Below are 24141 nucleotides of genomic sequence, written 5' to 3' on the forward strand. Positions count from 1 at the left end.
TGATCGACGAGGTCTCTGACAGCCAGCTGCACCCTGAGAGCTCTCGCAGGATTTTTGTTTGTCCCCACAAGTGCTGTCTGGTGCCGACTTGAGCAGCATAGCTCCCGCCATGGAGAGAGTGTGTGCTGCAGTTTGCACGGCTTTTACCGTGGCTTATTCTGGCTACTTTTTCACCCACCTGGCACGTAAGTAGGCGCTTCTATTCGGTGCAGCAGATGGAAGGCCAAAGGCCATGAAGAGGCCTTTTGTTGGGTAAAGCTGCTGTCAGCAGCTGCAGCTGACAAGGGGGTGTCTCTAGCCAGCGGGGCGTGGGCTGCATTTGTAATGTAGCCTGCTGGGCTTCTTCTCCCCACACGGCATGGCCTGTGGCGGTGGAGTCTGGAATCTCCTGCGTTTGCTGGCTCAAGAATGACAACTTCTAAGAGAGGAAGACAGGGAGAGCTTAGAAGGAGCACTTGGAAAAACTGCGCTGCTCTCCAGGACTGAGGAGAAGCCTCTTCTTGTCTGCATTCCCCCATCCCAGCACATGTGTGTGGGACTTGACAGTTCCTGTGTGCTGAAAGAGCCCTTCCCTCTGTGAGGAAATCACAGAATCAGCTTGGGAAAGGCCCTTGAAATAGACATTTCAGACAAGTTCCTGTATGCTGCTGGGCACAGGAGGTGTTGCTGTGCGGCGTCACATTAGAACTGCCACCATGGCTAAAGGGCTTGGGCTGAAGCGTTTTCTGGGCAAAAGTTTTCAGCAAGCTCGTGGCAACTGACGCTTGCATCTCTTCAGAAAACAGAAATACAGGAAGGAGACGAGCTGTAGCTCCTGCTGGGTGGGGCAGGGCAGAAACAATGACTGTTTCAGAACTTGGACTTCATGGGCCTCAGGTTTCTGGGGCTTGAGTGGCCAAAGAGGACAAAAGACAGACACGAGGCAATCCTTTGTGCTGTTGTCTTGCTTGCTGTGTGACACGAGGCTTGCTGCTGGAGGCATGGAGTGAATGAAAGCAGTATGCTCTGGCTTTGGGTTGACTTTTTGGTGGGTTTTCCCAGAGCGGGCAGTTTTCTCACAGCATGGGGTTCTTTTTCCTTTGTGTGTTGCAGGTCACATCGCCCGTGCCTGGAGAGAATCCAGCCCTTGGGTGAGTGGGAAAGGAGCCTTTGGCGTTGGTAGCATTGGACAGCTGTGGAGCAAGCTGTGAGCTGGGCCTGCTGCAGTCCAGTGCCAGCCTGCTTGGATGAATGAAAGTACAGTGCGGGCTCTCTGCAGCAGCAGCAGCAGCAGCAGCAGCAGCAGCAGCAGCAGCAATGTGTGGAGGATGTGTGTCTGTTTTGCCCAGTTCCATTTCAGAGCTTTTAAGCAGTGGAAAGTGGGGTTGCTCGTTGCTTGAATGCATGATGGAATTTCTCCTGTGCAAGAGAGCGCAGTCTGCTCTGATTGGTGCAATTAGCTGGGGGCTGAGCAACTTAGAATCCAGATGATTCCTCCTTAGTGCATCTGGGTTCTAGAGCTGAATATCAAGAAGGTTGCCTGTCCCTCCCGTTGCTGTCTGTCTGCAGAGCCCAAAAGCAACCTCAGAGCCTCCTGCGGCTGCGCATCTTCCTGAAGAAGAGGCCAAAGGGGAGGAAGATGCCCACCAAGCTGCAGCTGCTGCTACTGTGGGGCCTGAGCATCCAGCATCAGTAAGTGGCAGCTGGGAGTGGCCCTGTGGCTGGAGCAAAGGAGAGCTGGAAGTTTTTGATCAGACAGCACCTCCCCTGCGTAGTTGAAGATGCTGAGTCAGGCTGGAATCTTTCTGGCACTTGCAGAGTGTTTCACCCCTGGGAAAGGGGTGTGGAACTTGGACATTTAGGCATCCGTTCCCCACCACTCTGATAGGGGCTGTGAATTCCTCTTAGCAAGAGACAAGAGGTAGCATTAGGGTGTCTTGGGATGCTGCTGGGGTACAAGTGAGGCCCTTGGTGGCCAGTGGCTGTGCAGGCTCCCTATCTCTGGTGAGGAGAGCCGTGCAAAGATGCACTTGACAGCCTTGCAGGATATGGAGGAGCCACTGTCCCCTGGAGGGACCTGGCCCTGCTCATCAGCAGCTGTGGGGAGCTCAAGGAGCAGCTAAGCTGCAGCAGGGGCCTGTAGCTGAATATCTGTCAGGTTCTGAATGACAGGTTCTTTCCTGTCCCTCCCGCTGCTGTCTGTGCCCAGAGCCCAAGGGCAGCACCAGCCCCTGCTCTTGCTGAACTTGGAGTCAAGGAAGAGGCTGAAGAGGAGGAAGGTGCTAATGAACCTGTCCCTGCTGTCAGCCCACGGCCTGAGCAGCCAACATCAGTAAGCGCCTGCTTTGGTCAGCGGTGTCTTTGGGGTCATGTTGTGCATGGGGTAAAAGCAGCCTTTGGAATTTGCGCCTTGTGTGAGAGAAGGGGGCAGCAAAAGCCGAGAGGTGAAGAGCCCAGGATGTGGCCAGCAGCATCTTCCAAGGGGCTTGCATTTGAAATGGGATTGGAGGGGCATCTGTGGCAGGCGTGTTTCTGACCCAAATTTGTTTCTTGTCCCAGAGCTCCACTTCCTCTGGCCTGGCGCCGGCACGAGCTGCAGCTGCCGGCTCTGAAGAAGCCTCCTGTCCCCAAGCTGGAAAGTCAAGCGCGAGCAGCTCGTGCACCTGGAGCACAAGTAGTTCCTCGGGCAGCATGGAGCAGCTGCTTAGAGAGAGGACAGAGGACGAGTGCCTGGCCCTGCTGAGTATGTCCTTTGTGATGCCTGTGTGCTGGAGCAGTGCCCTGTGTGATCGTGTGTCAGCGTGAGCTGTCCCACCTGCAGTTCCTGCTGGGCTGAGTGTCGGCTGCTGCGGCCTCCACACAGGAGCTGTTGTTGTGCTTGGAGGTGCTGAAGGAACAGCGGGCTCTTGCTGCTGCCTCTGAGGGCAGCCTGGCGTGCTTTGGCTTTGCCTGAGCTTGCCTCAGTACAAAAGGCAAAAGAGAGATGGTTTGTGGCTGAGCAGGAGGCCGGGACCTTGTGAATGAGGCGGCTTCAGGGAGCTCCTGTGGGGCCCAGCTCCTGTGGGGCACAGCCAAGGTCATCTTCAGATCATAGCCTCTCCTGAAGGCTGAGGAACCTCATTGTTAAGGCCCATGGCAATAGGTTGCAACGTCAGCTGCTGCTGCTGCTCTTGCAAGCCAGAAAGGCATTGTTTAGGTAAAGTGCTGCTTCAAGGCGGAGATCATGCCTCTGCTGGAAGCACTGGGCACTATTCTTCCGCTTCTGGAGCGGGCAGCTGTTGATACAAATTGATTGCAGAAGCCAAGGTGCCTTTGCTGCTTGCAAGGATGCAAGCTTTTGTTGAATGGCACAGAGTGTTCATGGCCAAGAACAGAAAGGTTTGGGTTTTATAGACCACACTCACTTGTCTTGGTCGTGGCCTTCTGATCTCTGTGTCCTTGGACTGTTTCTCCACGTGCTTAGAGACCGTATGTGCTGGAGAGCTGCTTGTCCTGCTGCTGTTGTTTTGGTGGTGCTGCTGGTGGTGCTGGTGCGGCAATGGTGTTGTTGTTTGTCCAGTGAGGGAGTTGAAAGGGCCCAGTGTGCCAGAGAGTGGGGCTGCCTTGGTGATCTGCTGCAGGCTGGCATCTCAGTTTTGAAGTGAGCATCTTTCCTTTGGGTTTTTACAGGGATGCTGGTGAGCGAAGGAGATCCGGAGGCTAAATATACAGAACTGGAAATTATTGGCAAAGGGTGAGTGCAGCCACAGGTGCTTCTTCAAAGGGAGGGGCTGTGTACTTTGCTGCTGTCACCTGTCGCCGGAGTGATGTCAGGCAAGCTGCAAAGCTGTGCAGACGCTGCGCTGAGACGCTGCTATGTCTCAGTTTTGGTCAGCATTGATAGCTGTGGTCTGAAGGCATGGCAAAGACACCTGGATGCTGGAATGGTCCTTTCTGCAGCAAGGAGCAGCACCTGGCACATCTCCTGTCCCTCAAGTGTCTTTCCCCCTCTTGCCGCTTTTCTTGGGACAAATCATTTCTCTGTGTCCCAAAAGGATACAGGATCCGTGGCAATGAAAGGAGGAAAAACTTCATTGCCTCCAAGGTCAAGGTAGCAGCTGCGGGCTGTCAGGGAACAGCTCTCAGGAAGCTTTGTTCCAGCGTTTTGCTGAAAACAAGGTTCAGTGGTCAGGATGACCACCTAGCTAGTCTAGAAGCCAAAAGCAGACACAAAAGCAGCAGCTCTCTTTTGTAGCTGAGGTGGCAAAAGCCAAAGCTTCAGGCCAGTGTCCAATGCCAATGCATTCTAGAGGAAAAGGCATCGAGTGCCTGAGGGGAGAGCCCTCGTGGATCCCGTGGGGTTGCGGCCTTTCCTGCAAAGAAAGCACCAAGCTATTCCCTACTGAAAGCCAGCTCTGCTGACTGTCAGTGGGATTGATTTGCAACATTTCCTCTGGGAGGAGCCAAATGTAGAAGAAGTCCCCTGAAAAGTAGAGTGCTTCCTGTGTCTGCTGCACCCAAGAGAAGCAGCTGCCCATGGCTCTGGAGCCAGAAGGCAGCTGTCTGAGGATCTTCTGCTTTGAGCACTTCTCCATTTGTGTGTGCAGCAGTGGAGACCTGTGCCTGCTCTGCCTGTGGCTGCAGCTGTGGCTGGAGACTACTTTCCTTGTCAGCTGCAGAAAGGATGTGTGTTGAGAGGTTTTCTTCTGATGTCTGTGACATGGCTTCAGGCTTCTCAGAAGGCCTGTGTGGAGGTGCCTGAGTGTGGCACATCCACTGCAAGGAGAAGTGTGAGCAGGCCCAACGGCCATGTGTGTGTGTGTGTGTGTGTGTGTGTGTCTGGAAAAATCACAGACACGCACGGACACAGAAAGAGAAAGGGGGAAAGGAGCCAGAGCAGAATGTGTCGCGGTGCATTTGCTGTTTGTCCCTGGCCTCTTTTTCCTCCTTGGGCCACAGTGTCTGGCTTCTGCAGGGACTAAAGGACTTCTCCTTTCTCTGCTGCTGTTTTGTTTCTAGGGGTTTCGGCACTGTGTGCACGGCAGTGGAGACTGCCACAGGAGAAGAGGTAAGTGTCAAGCGGTGCTGCAGCTTGTGCAGCTCTCGAGTGCCCTCCCCTGTGCTGTGAGCTGTGCCTGAGCTTTGGGTTGCCACTAGAGCTTTGCTGCAAAGGCAACTGAAGTGCAGAGCAGGGTCTGCCTGCCAAGCCCAGTGGGGACAGACTGTGTCCTTCTGAGCTGCCGCAAGCAATGCAAGGAGGCCAAGGGCTGTCTTTCTGAGGAGGACACGCTAGCTGGTTCTTAGTGGCAAGGCGGTGTCTTAGAGAATGGCGGTGCCCTTTGGGGCTTTGGCTCGCGGTTCCCGACTTCTCCTTTCGCGCTGTCAGCAAATCCATGGGAATTTTGATGGTAGTTCCTTAGGCACGTGCAGTGCTGCCCTTGGGAACTGTGCTTAGAGAGAGAGGTCTGCAAGGAGTCTCTCGAGGGCCTAAGCCCTGCTCAGAGCCTGGTGTGTATCGCTAGAGGATCAAGGCATGAGCTATTTCTTTTTAGAATCAGTCAGGAATTGCAAATGTCACTGGTGTGCTAGAAAGCATTTTAGCAGAACAAATGGAAAATTGCTGAAGTGAGGATGTGCTAGCCTTGTTTTTTTTTGATGTGTCCCTAATGATGTTCTCATCATGACAACAATTTTTCCATAAAATCTGTCGGTTTTTATTTCTCTGGGGGGTGGGGTGGGCTGGGGGGGACGGTCAGGATGTTTGTAAGGCGGCATTTTATCTGTCATATCTGTAAGGGTTTGCCCTGTTGTTGTGCAGTGAAGAATGCCGGTGGCCACCGGAGTAATGATCAAGCCCCCTAGAAATGGCCAAGCTTTCCCAGGAGTTTTGCTCCATTTTTCCTAGGCCTAAGTTGTTTCCTGCTTGCAAGTGGTGCGTGAATTCAAAATGGGGATGATAAAGTGAGGCCCTGGGGGAAGAATGTGGGTGCAACGAGGGTGGTTAGAGCTTTGAGCTGGAGAGTTGAGACTGTGTTTCTGCCAGGTTTGCAAGGCAAAGGGTTTCTGGCTGTGTGTCCTGGGAGTGGCGACCAAGGAAGCAGTGTAAAGGGCTCTTGCAAGCTCAGCTTCCGGTTCCTCTGATGTCCAGTCCCAAGGCATTTTGGCACAGCGCAGCTGTATCATCCCTAAATCACAGTGTCCCTGTTGGCCTTGTGTTCCTGTGCCATAGACTTCTTTGATCCATGGTTTGCATGTCGTTTTAGGTGGCCATAAAGAAAATCAGTCTGTTGCAAGTGAAGAGCAACGAACTGTGCGTGAATGAAATCCAGGTCATGCGGGACAATAAGAACGCCAATGTGGTGAACTATGTAGACAGGTGAGTGGTTCTGCTCTTCTGCCGTGAAGGGTCACTGACGTGCTGCAAGCCAGAGGTTCAAGCACTCCTTTGGTTGCTGGCAGAGGGTGGAGCTGTTAATTCCTTCCCCTTTCTGGGCTGATCCACAGCATCTTGGAGGAGTTTGCATGGGGGCTGCATTTATCTTTTGCGGCATATCTAGTTTGAAGTGCGCTTTCAAAGAGCAGGTCTCGGCCCAATTTTACTGCGTCAGCAGCCTCCAAGTTCCTGCCCTCCGTGCCCATTGTCCTGTTGGGTTTGGTGTTTGATTTTTCCCCCAAGGTTCTTGAGTTCTGACAAAGCACTGGAGATGGTATTTCCCATGGCCTGTTGCACAGCTGTGCATACCAAGCAGTCTTTTCTACTGCACAGAGTTCAAGCCCTGTAGAGCCTTGTGAATGCCTATTCCCTTCGTCCTGTCTTCCTCGGAGAGAGACACGGACAAAAGGGTCCATCAGGTCACGCAAGCGCACGCATTCACCTGCAGGTGGTTGTTTCCTCCTTTCAGCTACCTGCTGCACGAGGAACTCTGGCTCGTGATGGAATACATGGACGGAGGGTCTTTGCACGATGTCATTAGGGAGATCCAAATGGCAGAAGGAGAGATAGCAGCTGTGTCCCGCGAGGTAAGGGATTGCGTTGGTGCTTGCCATGGCTTGGGTGGAATGGGTGGGAAGGGGAGGATTGATTTCATCTTCCGAGCTTCCTTTCTGCCTATCTCTTGTGACTGGCAGAGCGGGGGCAAGTGCATCTGGAGGGCCTGCCAAGGTGCGGGCCCTTCTTCTAGTGCGTTTGTTTGCGTTGGCCTCTGCAAACACTTGCCTGCTGCCTGTGTGTGCTGCATTCCTTCCCTGTAAGAGCAGCCGTGCTGGTGGCACAGTATCAACCGAGTGGCAAAGACAAAGAGACACTCACAGGACTCTGCCAGAGCTCAGCCTCCAAGGAGAGCTTTGCACCCAAAGGGGCATTTGCAAAGGCATTTGCTGTCATCTGGCTGGAGAGAGCACAGGCACTGCAGCGGTGCTCCTTCAGTCTGTGTTTGCAGGGCACTGGCCAGAAAAAGCATTGTCCTTTCTCTTTCAAAGCGAATACACCCTCTCTTAGAAAGGCCCTGCTGTCGTCATGTTGCAGCAGCAAGCTCTTGCCCTCCCCTCAGCCTTGCCTGCCATGGCTCGGCGTCCCCCAGCAAGTCAGTCTTGCAGATGTGCCACTGCACTGCATGAGGGACGAAGTCAGATCTCCTGTTTGTTTTTCCTCCCTCAGTGCCTGCAAGGCCTGGATTTCCTTCACTGCAAGCAAGTGATCCACCGAGACATCAAAAGCCACAACATTCTCCTGGGCTTGGATGGATCTGTCAAGCTGGGTGGGTGTTGTTAAGGGCAGGCCTAGCCGTGGTGGGCTGTGGGCTGGGGGTGCATTTGAGTGACTTCCAGTTGCCCAAGAGTGGTGCCTGTGGCAGTGCAGGCTGCCCTGCTGCAAGCGCAGAGCACAGCCACAAGGTGCAGGGCGGTGTGGCTGGGAAGAAGGTGTCAGGAGGGGCTTTGGGCTGTGTGTGCCCTCACGCAAGCAAGGCAGTTTCAGTCTGGAGCTTCAGGGAACTAAAAGCCACTGTGTGAAACGGGGGGCTTTTGCTAAGTGGCCCATCTGCTATTTCCTCAGCTGCAGCTGTTAGGAATGCCAGCATGCCATTCCTGTTTGCATTCCCTTTGGATTCCACACTGCCTTCTTGGGCACTGGGAGAGTGGGGACTTCTTCTCTTTGCTTTCCTACTTCACGCTGGCTTGATCCGAGTGTGTTTTTTCTCCTCAGCTGATTTTGGCCTCGCTGCTCAGCTCACGGCTGAGCAGAGCAAACGCAGATCGGCTGTCGGGACTACTTACTGGATGGCGCCTGAAATTTTCACCAGGAAGCCCTACGGCCCCAAAGTGGACATCTGGTCCTTTGGCATCGTGGGGATGGAGATGGTGGAAGGAGCTCCTCCTTACCTGATGGAAACCTCCCGCATGGTGCGCTGCAACTTCTCTCAGATGCTCCTGTCCCTCTAAGAAAATCTGCCCCCGTTCTTCTGCCTGCCAAGCTTGGTAACACCTGAAGACCATAGCTCCCGGGCTGCATAGTCTCTTGTGCTTCTTGCCCTGTATTATTCCCCTTGCCCTTGAATTAGGAACGGCCCAAAGTACGCTGATGCCATTTGCTTGCTGGCAGCTTTGCCTAAGGGAGCAGTGAGCAGCGCCAAGCTGCATGTTACGGAAGAATCCTTGTGAAGAATAGAGTTAGACCAAAGTCCCTCTTCCAAATTGGCGGTAGAGCTGGTGTCAGTCCTCGGAGAAGCCGAGTGTGCTTTTGCTGATGGATTTGCTCCTGATTCCCAATCAGCCCATGAAATCAGGGCTGAAGGCAGGAGCCTTTGCACATTGGACTGGCTGCGGTTGCCTCTGGCTTTGGGTTCAGTTGGTTGGGGTGGGAAAGGCATGTCACAGCCTCTGGCGGGGAAGAAAGGGCCACTTGTGAGAGTGCAGCTTGGCCAGCGGGGTGTGGGTGAGCAGTTTTGGGTGTGAAGGAGACAGGTGGAGTGTGGCGTTGCCTTCTTCTCTAGGCTCGACAGCTGATCAGCACCGGGGGCACCCCGAAGCTGCAGAAGCCCAGGCAGCAGTCGGCTTGGTTGCGAGACTTTCTGCACTGCTGCCTGGAGACAGACGAGGACAGGCGCTGGTCTGCCCAGGAACTTCTGCAGGTAAAAGGCAGAGCAGCTACAGGCTGTGCCAGCTACCCACTGCCAGGGGCTCCTCCTCTGCTCAAGTCCAAGGCGTCAGGTGGGCCCCGCTCCTAAGAATCTCCATTCTGGGGGCTTTCCAAAGGAAAAACAAGGAGAATCCCGGCCTGCCATGGCTTGGAAGGAGCCTTGCAATGACAATTAGACTAAATCTCCTTAAGCTGCAGACCTCTGGCTTCATGCATTTGTGGAATTGGAAGCCATGTTTGCCTGTGGCAGGAAAGTCCTGGACAGGGAGACAGAGGTGCACAGACTGCCCTCGTTTCTCTGTGTCTCTGGTAGCCAGAGAAAGGCTGCTTCAGCCTGTGAGGAAAGCAGAAGTTCATTTGTTCTTTTTCTCTTTGGGCAGCATCCGTTTGTAACTTCAGCCAAGCCGACCTCCAGCCTGACGCCTCTGATCATGGCAGCGCAGCAGCTTATGGCTGACAGAAGATTCTAGCCGTGCAAGAGGCCGTTGTTGTTTGTTGTTCTTTTGAGTTTGTAGGTTGGAAGGAGTAGTTTGTAGTTTGTAGTTTGTAGATAGTTTAGGCTGATAGTCAAAATAAATACTGTAAAACCATCACTGTGTTGGAAGCTTCCCTTCCTTCTGTGAATAAGCTGTAAATTTGAGTCTGAATGGTCAGGTGTTTCTAAAGCATGGGAAGATAGAGGGATGGGGTTTGGGAGTCAGTTTGGAAGTGGGCGGAGGTCTTCCTCCAGAACAAACCTCCTTGTGGAGATACAGGCTTTTAGCTGTGAATAGAGGAGCAGAAGAGGGCAAAACAGAGCAGAGCAGGGGTGTCACTGCTGGGCACGCCGCTGTGGCCGTGGTTGTGTGGCAGCTGCTGGGAAAGTTTGGGAGTGTCTGTGCTGCCCTGGGCAGAGAGGAAGGCAGCCAGGCTTCTCCACAGGCTCAGGCGCAGGTGAGTGTCCAGCAGGAACATGCGTTCTCCTACGGGAACTGAGGCCAAGATGAGCGATGAAAAGTTCTGCAGTTTGGATCTGTGTGAGCCAAGGGCTGTGTCAGCTGGGCACCCCGCACTAGGGAAGGAGCTGCCCAGACAGAGCTCCCTGGGGTCATGCTGCACACGAGGCTGGCAGGAGACACAGCCAGGGCAGGGGACCCAAAGTGGCCAAAGAGATATTCCTGACCATCCCACATGCTGCTCAGTATTTCAAGCTGGGTGCCTGCAGGAGGAAGGATGTTTGGAGTGATGGCATTTGTCTTCTCAAGTCACTGTGAGGCTTGAGGGGTCCCTGATGTCCTGGAGATGTGAAACACCTGCCTCCCCTTGTGTGCTGGTTTTACCCTGGCGGGCGGGCCCACTAGCAAGTTTTTCCCCATGAGAACTTCCTCTGTGGATTGATGGGACCAATTGGAGGCTGGTTTAGTTGTTGACAGCCTGAGAAAAGAATTGGAAAAGTCGGTTTGCTCCGTGCATCACATTTGAAGCAGGTAAGCCCCGGGAACGCTCTCTTGCATTTTTGGCCTCTTAAGGTGTGGCATTGGCCTAGCACCGGTCCCTTCTAGTACGGGGCCCGGGCCAGGCACAGGGCCAAGCTCCAGAGGCTGCCGGGCCCCGTCTTTAAGCAGGGGCCCCAGTGGTCAAGAGGAGGAGAGGCCCATTGCTGGGATCCTCGCCTTTTCCCGGTGCGGCCGTGGCTCGGCGGGGCCCTGCCCTGCCCCGACTCGGAGCAGCCCTGGGGTGGCCGAGCCCGCCCGGCCGCCCTCACGGCCTGGGGGGAGGCAGCTGGGCCCCGTTTGGGAGAGCCCCCCACGGCTTTGTGTGCTGGGCAAGGCAGAGGGAGAACCCCCGGCCTGCAGCTGGAGCCGGGTGCAGTGAGAGCCGGAAGAAAGCCATGGAGCCAGAGCCTTGGCACCCATTTCTCCTCTGGCTGGACTTTGCAGTTTTCGTCCTGCCCCTCCAGCGTGGCCTGGGCGGCCTGAGCTCCTGACACAGCTGCCGCATGGCCGGGCCCATCTCCTGCAACTTCTGTGGGAGATTTTAAGTTTTTTTCCAATGCTCAGATAAGACTTACCGCCTTTCATCTTCCCGTGGGTGAGAGGAAGAAGAACAGAAAAGATACACCAAAGTCAATGAAGTCAAAGCTAAGTTTCTAAATGGAAGGAGAATGAAGAGACTCCATGAAGGTGGGCTGAAATATCTTTTTTGTAAGTTATAGGGGTGGACTGTGCTTCACAAACATTTTCTTTAAACCATGGAAAAAAAGAGAGACCTGGGGTGGTGGGGGGGTGGAGCAAGGTGTAAAGGGTTTGAAGAATCCTTTGCCCTGAGGAAAAGAGGGGGATCTCTGTTCCTGGGAATAATATATAAACAGAGAGAGAAGTGAGCTAAAGAGAACTTTTGCCTTGGAGTAGCTCATCCTTACAAGTCATACCCCATGACTTTTTACCATGGCCCGCAACTCAGTTGTGAACAGACTGTGAAGTGGGAGGAGTTTCCTGACAGCAGATCCCGGGCAGCTGTGAATCCTGAGCAAGTGGAGTCAAAAGAGAACTGGCAATTTCCTCTCTTAGTAAAAGATCCTTATAGCTAAAGAAAAAGAAACTCCTCTCCCTAAAGTGAACTGGAAAAGATAATTTACGGAAGAAATTGACGGAAGTGTCTCTGCATGTTGTTAAGCTGTAACAAAGGGGGAAAGAAGAGCTGGTCTGAAAATCTGCTCTGAATTTATTATTCTTATTCTTTGTGTAGTTAATAAAGTCTTTTTCTTTATTCCCTTTGTAAGTGTTTGGCCTGCTTTACTTTTACTCCTAATTCTAGTTCACCACAAAAGGTAACGATATTAAAATTGGCAAACCTTAAACTATTACATTATTGGTACATTGGCCCGGAAACAAACAAACAAACAAACGAAACCATTACACCTTGGGAAATGGGAAATGAGCTCTTTGCTCATTTGCTTGTGGGAAATGCAAAGCCCAGGGAGCTCTCCGGGCCTTGTGCATCCAGGCTCAGAGGTAGAGATGGATACAATGTTTATTTAACCTGAGACTTTAGGGAAGGCCTTTAGAATTACAAGCTAAAAAGTGAAGCAGACAGGAAAGAGGAATACAGGTTTGCACTTGAAATGGAAATATGTTTTAAGCAAAGGGAAAGATGTGTTATGCAAGCCAGGCAATACGTTAAGTAAGGTTGCAAAAGGTTTTCAAACGTAGCAATAGAACTTGTTCTAAAGTTAGTGAAAAGATGAAGATGCAGCAATGTGAATTTAGAAATGCTGTATGATTGGTTGAAAAATGATGCATTGTGGCAAGGCTGCAGAAAGTAAGGAATTAATGATTGCTATGAAAAGATGTTCACAAGTTTTGCAGAAGTATGTGACTAGTGAAAAAACGAACATAAGGCATCGGAATGAAGAAGGGAAAGGCTTCTGATACTATGGCACTGGATGTAACACCTTTAATGCCTCACCTTTCTATGAGATGGATGCCATAAGGCTAGAAAGCACTTTTTATCCAGTCTCTCAGTTGCCCCATTTCTCCTAATATTATTTTTCCGATACGGTGGGAACACGAGTTCTGCTACGGGAACTGAGGCCAAGATGAGGGATGAAAAGTTCTGCAGTTTGGATCTGTGTGAGCCAAGGGCTGTGTCAGCTGGGCACCCCGCACTAGGGAAGGAGCTGCCCAGACAGAGCTCCCTGGGGTCATGCTGCACACGAGGCTGGCAGGAGACACAGCCAGGGCAGGGGACCCAAAGTGGCCAAAGAGATATTCCTGACCATCCCACATGCTGCTCAGTATTTCAAGCTGGGTACCAGCAGGAGGAAGGATGTTTGGAGTGATGGCATTTGTCTTCTCAAGTCACTGTGAGGCTTGAGGGGTCCCTGATGTCCTGGAGATGTGAAACACCTGCCTCCACTTGGGAAATGGGGAATGAGTTCAAAGGGGTTTCTTGGCCTATGCATGAGGCTTCTGCATTCCCTATGCAGCTCAATTGTTTTCTGCACCTGGCAATTTTCCAGCTTCTACCCTTCCAATTCTCTGCACAGGCCAGCCTGCTGGTGACCGGGCATCGAGTGAGAATGGCTGTGTGTGGCACTTGCTTGCTGCCTGGGCTTATACCACAACATGGCAAATAGAGCAAAAGAGGTTGGAATGCAAGAGGAGGAGGGAGAAGGAAGCATCCACGTTTTGGAATGGCGGTGGTTTTTCTGTTTTCCTCAGCCTGCCTTCCCGTAGCTGCTCCAGCACGTGATCTATTTGGTCTCTGCCTCAAAACTTCAGTTTTTCTGGGACCAGCCCACTTGGGCACACTGCTTTACTCCTTCCAGCACTTTGGGACTCGGCCCACAGCGATGATGCTGGTACCTTCTATTCTCTTTCTTTCTTTCTTTGTTTTTCTTTCTTTCTCTCTTTCTTTCTTTCTCTCTTTCTTTCTTTTCTTTCTTTTCCTTCCTTCCTTTCTTTCTTTCTTTCTTTCTTTTCCTTCCTTTCTTCCTTCCTTCCCATCTGCAGCAGGCAGCCCCCTCTGAGGCACACGTTTGCCCAGGGAAGCTCCCTCAGGTGCACCTCAGATGGGCGAGCCTCCTTGGAAATGCCACAGCAGTGCAGCAGGAGGATGATGTGATTTTAGTGCATGTGTTGCTTAGCTTTCCATGTTTTCATCAATGTACCTTTTTAGGCCTGTGTCCCACCTTGTTCTGCAGCAAACAAGTGAGGAAGAAGGGCTCTGAAAGGCCTTCCTGAGGTTTTGTCCCACAGCTGGCACTGAAGGGGGGATTTCCATTGGTGCTGCCTTTTAGAGCCCCACCTGCATCAAGCCTCATGATTTAACACAGGACAATGAGTGGCCAAAGGTGCTGTTCTCTTTTTTGGTTTCTCCTCACATCATCATGGTCCCTTCTCCGTGTTCAGCTTCTCAGCGTGGGCTACAAGGGCTTCCTGTGTTCTTGGTGTTACTCCCAGATGCCTTGAGCAACAGCTTATGGACTAGGCGGCCTTTTTGTGTTGCTTTGTAGCAGAGGAGAACTTTGCAGGTGCCTTTTGGCCTTAGCTGAAGTGAGAAGGTGTGCTTCTCGGCGTGACTTCACAAGGCAGCCTAGAGCAGCTGCTATTGTGATGTCAGCGGCCGCATCCCAGCGCTGTCAAGGCAAAGTTGCTGTGCCCAGGCACGGGAGGCCTCAGTGGGCAGAGCAGCTCTTTGGCATGCTCCCTGCAGGTGCAACCTGCTGATCGACGAGGTCTCTGACAGCCAGCTGCACCCTGAGAGCTCTTGCAGGATTTTTGTTTGTCCCCACAAGTGCTGTCTGGTGCCGACTTGAGCAGCATAGCTCCCGCCATGGAGAGAGTGTGTGCTGCAGTTTGCACGGCTTTTACCGTGGCTTATTCTGGCTACTTTTTCACCCACCTGGCACGTAAGTAGGCGCTTCTATTCGGTGCAGCAGATGGAAGGCCAAAGGCCATGAAGAGGCCTTTTGTTGGGTAAAGCTGCTGTCAGCAGCTGCAGCTGACAAGGGGGTGTCTCTAGCCAGCGGGCCGTGGGCTGCATTTGTAATGTAGCCTGCTGGGCTTCTTCTCCCCACACGGCATGGCCTGTGGCAGTGGAGTCTGGAATCTCCTGCATTTGCTGGCTCAAGACTGACAACTTCTAAGAGGGGAAGACAGGGAGAGCTTAGAAGGAGCGCTTGGAAAAACTGCGCTGCTCTCCAGGACTGAGGGGAAGCCTCTTCTTGTCTGCATTCCCCCATCCCAGCACATGTGTGTGGGACTTGACAGTTCCTGTGTGCTGAAAGAGCCCTTCCCTCTGTGAGGAAATCACAGAATCAGCTTGGGAAAGGCCCTTGAAATAGACATTTCAGACAAGTTCCGGTATGCTGCTGGGCACAGGAGGTGTTGCTGTGCAGCGTCACATTAGAACTGCCACCATGGCTAAAGGGCTTGGGCTGAAGCATTTCTGGGCAAAAGTTTTCAGCAAGCTCGTGGCAACTGACGCTTGCATCTCTTCAGAAAACTGAAATACAGGAAGGAGACGAGCTGTAGCTCCTGCTGGGTGGGGCAGGGCAGAAACAATGACTGTTTCAGAACTTGGACTTCATGGGCCTCAGGTTTCTGAGGGTTGAGTGGCCAAAAAGGACAAAAGACAGACACGAGGCAATCCTTTGTGCTGTTGTCTTGCTTGCTGTGTGACACGAGGCTTGCTGCTGGAGGCATGGAGTGAAAGCAATATGCTCTGGCTTTGGGTTGACTTTTTGGTGGGTTTTCCCAGAGCGGGCAGTTTTCTCACAGCATGGGGTTCTTTTTCCTTTGTGTGTTGCAGGTCACATTGCCCGTGCCTGGAGAGAATCCAGCCCTTGGGTGAGTGGGAAAGGAGCCTTTGGCGTTAGTAGCATTGGACAGCTGTGGAGCAAGCTGTGAGCTGGGCCTGCTGCAGTCCAGTGCCAGCCTGCTTGGATGAATGAAAGTACAGTGCGGGCTCTCTGCAGCAGCAGCAGCAGGAGCAGCAGCAGTAGCAATGTGTGGAGGATGTGTGTCTGTTTTGCCCAGTTCCATTTCAGAGCTTTTAAGCAGTGGAAAGTGGGGTTGCTCGTTGCTTGAATGCATGATGGAATTTCTCCTGTGCAAGAGAGCGCAGTCTGCTCTGATTGGTCCAATTAGCTGGAGGCTGAGCAACTTAGAATCCAGATGATTCCTCCTTAGTGCATCTGGGTTCTAGAGCTGAATATCAAGAAGGTTGCCTGTCCCTCCCGTTGCTGTCTGTCTGCAGAGCCCAAAAGCAACCTCAGAGCCTCCTGCGGCTGCGCATCTTCCTGAAGAAGAGGCCAAAGGGGAGGAAGATGCCCACCAAGCTGCAGCTGCTGCTACTGTGGGGCCTGAGCATCCAGCATCAGTAAGTGGCAGCTGGGAGTGGCCCTGTGGCTGGAGCAAAGGAGAGCTGGAAGTTTTTGATCAGACAGCACCTCCCCTGCGTAGTTGAAGATGCTGAGTCAGGCTGGAATCTTTCTGGCACTTGCAGAGTGTTTCACCCCTGGGAAAGGGGTGTGGAACTTGGACATTTAGGCATCCGTTCCCCACCACTCTGATAGGGGCTGTGAATTCCTCTTAGCAAGAGACAAGAGGTAGCATTAGGGTGTCTTGGGATGCTGCTGGGGTACAAGTGAGGCCCTTGGTGGCCAGTGGCTGTGCAGGCTCCCTATCTCTGGTGAGGAGAGCCGTGCAAAGATGCACTTGACAGCCTTGCAGGATATGGAGGAGCCACTGTCCCCCGGAGGGACCTGGCCCTGCTCATCAGCAGCTGTGGGGAGCTCAAGGAGCAGCTAAGCTGCAGCAGGGGCCTGTAGCTGAATATCTGTCAGGTTCTGAATGACAGGTTCTTTCCTGTCCCTCCCGCTGCTGTCTGTGCCCAGAGCCCAAGGGCAGCACCAGCCCCTGCTCTTGCTGAACTTGGAGTCAAGGAAGAGGCTGAAGAGGAGGAAGGTGCTAATGAACCTGTCCCTGCTGTCAGCCCACGGCCTGAGCAGCCAACATCAGTAAGCACCTGCTTTGGTCAGCGGTGTCTTTGGGGTCATGTTGTGCATCGGGTAAAAGCAGCCTTTGGAATTTGCGCCTTGTGTGAGAGAAGGGGGCAGCAAAAGCCGAGAGGTGAAGAGCCCAGGATGTGGCCAGCAGCATCTTCCAAGGGGCTTGCATTTGAAATGGGATTGGAGGGGCATCTGTGGCAGGCGTGTTTCTGACCCAAATTTGTTTCTTGTCCCAGAGCTCCACTTCCTCTGGCCTGGCGCCGGCACGAGCTGCAGCTGCCGGCTCTGAAGAAGCCTCCTGTCCCCAAGCTGGAAAGTCAAGCGCGAGCAGCTCGTGCACCTGGAGCACAAGTAGTTCCTCGGGCAGCATGGAGCAGCTGCTTAGAGAGAGGACAGAGGACGAGCGCCTGGCCCTGCTGAGTATGTCCTTTGTGATGCCTGTGTGCTGGAGCAGTGCCCTGTGTGATCGTGTGTCAGCGTGAGCTGTCCCACCTGCAGTTCCTGCTGGGCTGAGTGTCGGCTGCTGCGGCCTCCACACAGGAGCTGTTGTTGTGCTTGGAGGTGCTGAAGGAACAGCGGGCTCTTGCTGCTGCCTCTGAGGGCAGCCTGGCGTGCTTTGGCTTTGCCTGAGCTTGCCTCAGTACAAAAGGCAAAAGAGAGATGGTTTGTGGCTGAGCAGGAGGCCGGGACCTTGTGAATGAGGCGACTTCAGGGAGCTCCTGTGGGGCCCAGCTCCTGTGGGGCACAGCCAAGGTCATCTTCAGATCATAGCCTCTCCTGAAGGCTGAGGAACCTCACTGTTAAGGCCCATGGCAATAGGTTGCAACGTCAGCTGCTGCTGCTGCTCTTGCAAGCCAGAAAGGCATTGTTTAGGTAAAGTGCTGCTTCAAGGCGGAGATCATGCCTCTGCTGGAAGCACTGGGCACTATTCTTCCGCTTCTGGAGCAGGCAGCTGTTGATACAAATTGATTGCAGAAGCCAAGGTGCCTTTGCTGCTTGCAAGGATGCCAGCTTTTGTTGAATGGCACAGAGTGTTCATGGCCAAGAACAGAAAGGTTTGGGTTTTATAGACCACACTCACTTGTCTTGGTCGTGGCCTTCTGATCTCTATGTCCTTGGACTGTTTCTCCACGTGCTTAGATTTTAGTTTAGGCTTCTAGTTTAGTGCAGACCGTATGTGCTGGAGAGCTGCTTGTCCTGCTGCTGTTGTTTTGGTGGTGCTGCTGGTGGTGCTGGTGCGGCAATGGTGTTGTTGTTTGTCCAGTGAGGGAGTTGAAAGGGCCCAGTGTGCCAGAGAGTGGGGCTGCCTTGGTGATCTGCTGCAGGCTGGCATCTCAGTTTTGAAGTGAGCATCTTTCCTTTGGGTTTTTACAGGGATGCTGGTGAGCGAAGGAGATCCGGAGGCTAAATATACAGAACTGGAAATTATTGGCAAAGGGTGAGTGCAGCCACAGGTGCTTCTTCAAAGGGAGGGGCTGTGTACTTTGCTGCTGTCACCTGTCGCCGGAGTGATGTCAGGCAAGCTGCAAAGCTGTGCAGACGCTGCGCTGAGACGCTGCTATGCCTCAGTTTTGGTCAGCATTGATAGCTGTGGTCTGAAGGCATGGCAAAGACACCTGGATGCTGGAATGGTCCTTTCTGCAGCAAGGAGCAGCACCTGGCACATCTCCTGTCCCTCAAGTGTCTTTCCCCCTCTTGCCGCTTTTCTTGGGACAAATCATTTCTCTGTGTCCCAAAAGGATACAGGATCCGTGGCAATGAAAGGAGGAAAAACTTCATTGCCTCCAAGGTCAAGGTAGCAGCTGCGGGCTGTCAGGGAACAGCTCTCAGGAAGCTTTGTTCCAGCGTTTTGCTGAAAACAAGGTTCAGTGGTCAGGATGACCACCTAGCTAGTCTAGAAGCCAAAAGCAGACACAAAAGAAGCAGCTCTCTTTTGTAGCTGAGGTGGCAAAAGCCAAAGCTTCAGGCCAGTGTCCAATGCCAATGCACTCTAGAGGAAAAGGCATCGAGTGCCTGAGGGGAGAGCCCTCGTGGATCCCGTGGGGTTGCGGCCTTTCCTGCAAAGAAAGCACCAAGCTATTCCCTACTGAAAGCCAGCTCTGCTGACTGTCAGTGGGATTGATTTGCAACATTTCCTCTGGGAGGAGCCAAATGTAGAAGAAGTCCCCTGAAAAGTAGAGTGCTTCCTGTGTCTGCTGCACCCAAGAGAAGCAGCTGCCCATGGCTCTGGAGCCAGAAGGCAGCTGTCTGAGGATCTTCTGCTTTGAGCACTTCTCCATTTGTGTGTGCAGCAGTGGAGACCTGTGCCTGCTCTGCCTGTGGCTGCAGCTGTGGCTGGAGACTACTTTCCTTGTCAGCTGCAGAAAGGATGTGTGTTGAGAGGTTTTCTTCTGATGTCTGTGACATGGCTTCAGGCTTCTCAGAAGGCCTGTGTGGAGGTGCCTGAGTGTGGCACATCCACTGCAAGGAGAAGTGTGAGCAGGCCCAACGGCCGTGTGTGTGTGTGTGTGTGTGTGTGTGTGTCTGGAAAAATCACAGACACGCACGGACACAGAAAGAGAAAGGGGGAAAGGAGCCAGAGCAGAATGTGTCGCGGTGCATTTGCTGTTTGTCCCTGGCCTCTTTTTCCTCCTTGGGCCACAGTGTCTGGCTTCTGCAGGGACTAAAGGACTTCTCCTTTCTCTGCTGCTGTTTTGTTTCTAGGGGTTTCGGCACTGTGTGCACGGCAGTGGAGACTGCCACAGGAGAAGAGGTAAGTGTCAAGCAGTGCTGCAGCTTGTGCAGCTCTCGAGTGCCCTCCCCTGTGCTGTGAGCTGTGCCTGAGCTTTGGGTCGCCAGTAGAGCTTTGCTGCAAAGGCAACTGAAGTGCAGAGCAGGGTCTGCCTGCCAAGCCCAGTGGGGACAGACTGTGTCCTTCTGAGCTGCCGCAAGCAATGCAAGGAGGCCAAGGGCTGTCTTTCTGAGGAGGACACGCTAGCTGGTTCTTAGTGGCAAGGCGGTGTCTTAGAGAATGGCGGTGCCCTTTGGGGCTTTGGCTCGCGGTTCCCGAATTCTCCTTTCGCGCTGTCACCAAATCCATGGGAATTTTGATGGTAGTTCCTTAGGCACGTGCAGTGCTGCCCTTGGGAACTGTGCTTAGAGAGAGAGGTCCGCAAGGAGTCTCTCGAGGGCCTAAGCCCTGCTCAGAGCCTGGTGTGTATCGCTAGAGGATCAAGGCATGAGCTATTTCTTTTTAGAATCAGTCAGGAATTGCAAATGTCACTGGTGTGCTAAAAAGCATTTTAGCAGAACAAATGGAAAATTGCTGAAGTGAGGATGTGCTAGCCTTGTTTTTTTTTGATGTGTCCTTAATGATGTTCTCATCATGACAACAATTTTTCCATAAAATCTGTCGGTTTTTATTTCTCTGGGGGGTGTGGGGTGGGGTGGGGGGGACGGTCAAGATGTTTGTAGGGCAGCATTTTATCTGTCATATCTGTAAGGGTTTGCCCTGTTGTTGTGCAGTGAAGAATGCCGGTGGCCACCGGAGTAATGATCAAGCCCCCTAGAAATGGCCAAGGTTTCCCAGGAGTTTTGCTCCATTTTTCCTAGGCCTAAGTTGTTTCCTGCTTGCAAGTGGTGCGTGAATTCAAAATGGGGATGATAAAGTGAGGCCCTGGGGGAAGAATGTGGGTGCAGCGAGGGTGGTTAGAGCTTTGAGCTGAAGAGTTGAGACTGTGTTTCTGCCAGGTTTGCAAGGCAAAGGGTTTCTGGCTGTGTGTCCTGGGAGTGGCGACCAAGGAAGCAGTGTAAAGGGCTCTTGCAAGCTCAGCTTCCGGTTCCTCTGATGTCCAGTCCCAAGGCATTTTGGCACAGCGCAGCTGTATCATCCCAAAATCACAGTGTCCCTGTTGGCCTTGTGTTCCTGTGCCATCGACTTCTTTGATCCATGGTTTGCATGTCGTTTTAGGTGGCCATAAAGAAAATCAGTCTGTTGCAAGTGAAGAGCAACGAACTGTGCGTGAATGAAATCCAGGTCATGCGGGACAATAAGAACGCCAATGTGGTGAACTATGTAGACAGGTGAGTGGTTCTGCTCTTCTGCCGTGAAGGGTCACTGACGTGCTGCAAGCCAGAGGTTCAAGCACTCCTTTGGTTGCTGGCAGAGGGTGGAGCTGTTAATTCCTTCCCCTTTCTGGGCTGATCCACAGCATCTTGGAGGAGTTTGCATGGGGGCTGCATTTATCTTTTGCGGCATATCTAGTTTGAAGTGCGCTTTCAAAGAGCAGGTCTCGGCCCAATTTTACTGCGTCAGCAGCCTCCAAGTCCCTGCCCTCCGTGCCCATTGTCCTGTTGGGTTTGGTGTTTGATTTTTCCCCCAAGGTTCTTGAGTTCTGACAAAGCACTGGAGATGGTATTTCCCATGGCCTGCTGCACAGCTGTGCATACCAAGCAGTCTTTTCTACTGCACAGAGTTCAAGCCCTGTAGAGCCTTGTGAATGCCTATTCCCTTTGTCCTGTCTTCCTCAGAGAGAGACACGGACAAAAGGGTCCATCAGGTCACGCAAGCGCACGCATTCACCTGCAGGTGGTTGTTTCCTCCTTTCAGCTACCTGCTGCACGAGGAACTCTGGCTCGTGATGGAATACATGGACGGAGGGTCTTTGCACGATGTCATTAGGGAGATCCAAATGGCAGAAGGAGAGATAGCAGCTGTGTCCCGCGAGGTAAGGGATTGCGTTGGTGCTTGCCATGGCTTGGGTGGAATGGGTGGGAAGGGGAGGATTGATTTCATCTTCCGAGCTTCCTTTCTGCCTATCTCTTGTGACTGGCAGAGCGGGGGCAAGTGCATCTGGAGGGCCTGCCAAGGTGCGGGCCCTTCTTCTAGTGCGTTTGTTTGCGTTGGCCTCTGCAAACACTTGCCTGCTGCCTGTGTGTGCTGCATTCCTTCCCTGTAAGAGCAGCCGTGCTGGTGGCACAGTGTCAGCCGAGTGGCAAAGACAAAGAGACACTCACAGGACTCTGCCAGAGCTCAGCCTCCAAGGAGAGCTTTGCACCCAAAGGGGCATTTGCAAAGGCATTTGCTGTCATCTGGCTGGAGAGAGCACAGGCACTGCAGCGGTGCTCCTTCAGTCTGTGTTTGCAGGGCACTGGCCAGAAAAAGCATTGCCCTTTCTCTTTCAAAGCGAATACACCCTCTCTTAGAAAGGCACTGCTGTCGTCATGTTGCAGCAGCAAGCTCTTGCCCTCCCCTCAGCCTTGCCTGCCATGGCTCGGCGTCCCCCAGCAAGTCAGTCTTGCAGATGTGCCACTGCACTGCATGAGGGACGAAGTCAGATCTCCTGTTTGTTTTTCCTCCCTCAGTGCCTGCAAGGCCTGGATTTCCTTCACTGCAAGCAAGTGATCCACCGAGATATCAAAAGCCACAACATTCTCCTGGGCTTGGATGGATCTGTCAAGCTGGGTGGGTGTTGTTAAGGGCAGGCCCAGCCGTGGTGGGCTGTGGGCTGGGGGTGCATTTGAGTGACTTCCAGTTGCCCAAGAGTGGTGCCTGTGGCAGTGCAGGCTGCCCTGCTGCAAGCGCAGAGCACAGCCACAAGGTGCAGGGCGGTGTGGCTGGGAAGAAGGTGTCAGGAGGGGCTTTGGGCTGTGTGTGTCCTCTGGCAAGCAAGGCAGTTTCAGTCTGGAGCTTCAGGGAACTAAAAGCCACTGTGTGAAACGGGGGGCTTTTGCTAAGTGGCCCATCTGCTATTTCCTCAGCTGCAGCTGTTAGGAATGCCAGCATGCCATTCCTGTTTGCATTCCCTTTGGATTCCACACTGCCTTCTTGGGCACTGGGAGAGTGGGGACTTCTTCTCTTTGCTTTCCTACTTCACGCTGGCTTGATCCGAGTGTGTTTTTTCTCCTCAGCTGATTTTGGCCTCGCTGCTCAGCTCACGGCTGAGCAGAGCAAACGCAGATCGGCTGTCGGGACTACTTACTGGATGGCGCCTGAAATTTTCACCAGGAAGCCCTACGGCCCCAAAGTGGACATCTGGTCCTTTGGCATCGTGGGGATGGAGATGGTGGAAGGAGCTCCTCCTTACCTGATGGAAACCTCCCGCACGGTGCGCTGCAACTTTTCTCAGATGCTCCTGTCCCTCTAAGAAAATCTGCCCCCGTTCTTCTGCCTGCCAAGCTTGGTAACACCTGAAGACCATAGCTCCCGGCCTGCATAGTCTCTTGTGCTTCTTGCCCTGTATTATTCCCCTTGCCCTTGAACTAGGAACGGCCCAAAGTACGCTGATGCCATTTGCTTGCTGGCAGCTTTGCCTAAGGGAGCAGTGAGCAGCGCCAAGCTGCATGTTACGGAAGAATCCTTGGGAAGAGTAGAGTTAGACCAAAGTCCCTCTTCCAAAGCGGCGGTAGAGCTGGTGTCAGTCCTCGGAGAAGCCGAGTGTGCTTTTGCTGATGGATTTGCTCCTGATTCCCAATCAGCCCATGAAATCAGGGCTGAAGGCAGGAGCCTTTGCACATTGGACTGGCTGTGGTTGCCTCTGGCTTTGGGTTCAGTTGGTTGGGGTGGGAAAGGCATGTCGCAGCCTCTGGCAGGGAGGAAAGGGCCACTTGTGAGAGTGCAGCTTGGCCAGCGGGGTGTGGGTGAGCAGTTTTGGGTGCGAAGGAGACAGGTGGAGTGTGGCGTTGCCTTCTTCTCTAGGCTCGACAGCTGATCAGCACCGGGGGCACCCCGAAGCTGCAGAAGCCCAGGCAGCAGTCGGCTTGGTTGCGAGACTTTCTGCACTGCTGCCTGGAGACAGACGAGGACAGGCGCTGGTCTGCCCAGGAACTTCTGCAGGTAAAAGGCAGAGCAGCTACAGGCTGTGCCAGCTACCCACTGCCAGGGGCTCCTCCTCTGCTCAAGTCCAAGGCGTCAGGTGGGCCCCGCTCCTAAGAATCTCCATTCTGGGGGCTTTCCAAAGGAAAAACAAGGAGAATCCCGGCCTGCCATGGCTTGGAAGGAGCCTTGCAATGACAATTAGACTAAATCTCCTTAAGCTGCAGACCTCTGGCTTCATGCATTTGTGGAATTGGAAGCCATGTTTGCCTGTGGCAGGAAAGTCCTGGACAGGGAGACAGAGGTGCACAGACTGCCCTCGTTTCTGTATGTCTCTGGAAGCCAGAGAAAGGCTGCTTCAGCCTGTGAGGAAAGCAGAAGTCCATTTGTTCTTTTTCTCTTTGGGCAGCATCCGTTTGTAACTTCAGCCAAGCCGACCTCCAGCCTGACGCCTCTGATCATGGCAGCGCAGCAGTTTATGGCTGACAGAAGATTCTAGCCGTGCAAGAGGCCGTTGTTGTTTGTTGTTCTTTTGAGTTTGTAGGTTGGAAGGAGTAGTTTGTAGTTTGTAGTTTGTAGATAGTTTAGACTGATAGTCAAAATAAATACTGTAAAACCATCACTGTGTTGGAAGCTTCCCTTCCTTCTGTGAATAAGCTGTAAATTTGAGTCTGAATGGTCAGGTGTTTCTAAAGCATGGGAAGATAGAGGGATGGGGTTTGGGAGTCAGTTTGGAAGTGGGCGGAGGTCTTCCTCCAG

At 53.0% G+C, this 24141-nt stretch overlaps 2 protein-coding genes across 2 annotated transcripts; both read left to right on the forward strand.

Moving 5' to 3' along the window:
* The first annotated feature begins 109 nt into the window (after window positions 1-109).
* On the forward strand, window positions 110-9564 carry LOC134056959 (serine/threonine-protein kinase PAK 3-like). The gene is made up of 11 exons (XM_062513921.1): window positions 110-185; window positions 1093-1186; window positions 2539-2618; window positions 3649-3712; window positions 4978-5026; window positions 6222-6334; window positions 6861-6978; window positions 7616-7715; window positions 8162-8358; window positions 8949-9086; window positions 9475-9564. Exons 1-11 carry the CDS (start codon window positions 110-112, stop codon window positions 9562-9564), a joined length of 1119 nt encoding a protein of 372 aa, XP_062369905.1.
* A 4846-nt stretch (window positions 9565-14410) lies between these two features.
* LOC134056960 (serine/threonine-protein kinase PAK 3-like) lies at window positions 14411-23881 on the forward strand. The gene is made up of 11 exons (XM_062513922.1): window positions 14411-14486; window positions 15389-15426; window positions 16826-17009; window positions 17964-18027; window positions 19293-19341; window positions 20539-20651; window positions 21178-21295; window positions 21933-22032; window positions 22479-22675; window positions 23266-23403; window positions 23792-23881. The coding sequence occupies exons 1-11, from the start codon at window positions 14411-14413 to the stop codon at window positions 23879-23881; spliced, it is 1167 nt and encodes a 388-aa protein (XP_062369906.1).
* The last annotated feature ends 260 nt before the right edge of the window (window positions 23882-24141 follow it).

Source organism: Cinclus cinclus, chromosome Z (assembly GCF_963662255.1).
Source record: "Cinclus cinclus chromosome Z, bCinCin1.1, whole genome shotgun sequence".
NCBI lineage: Eukaryota > Metazoa > Chordata > Aves > Passeriformes > Cinclidae > Cinclus > Cinclus cinclus.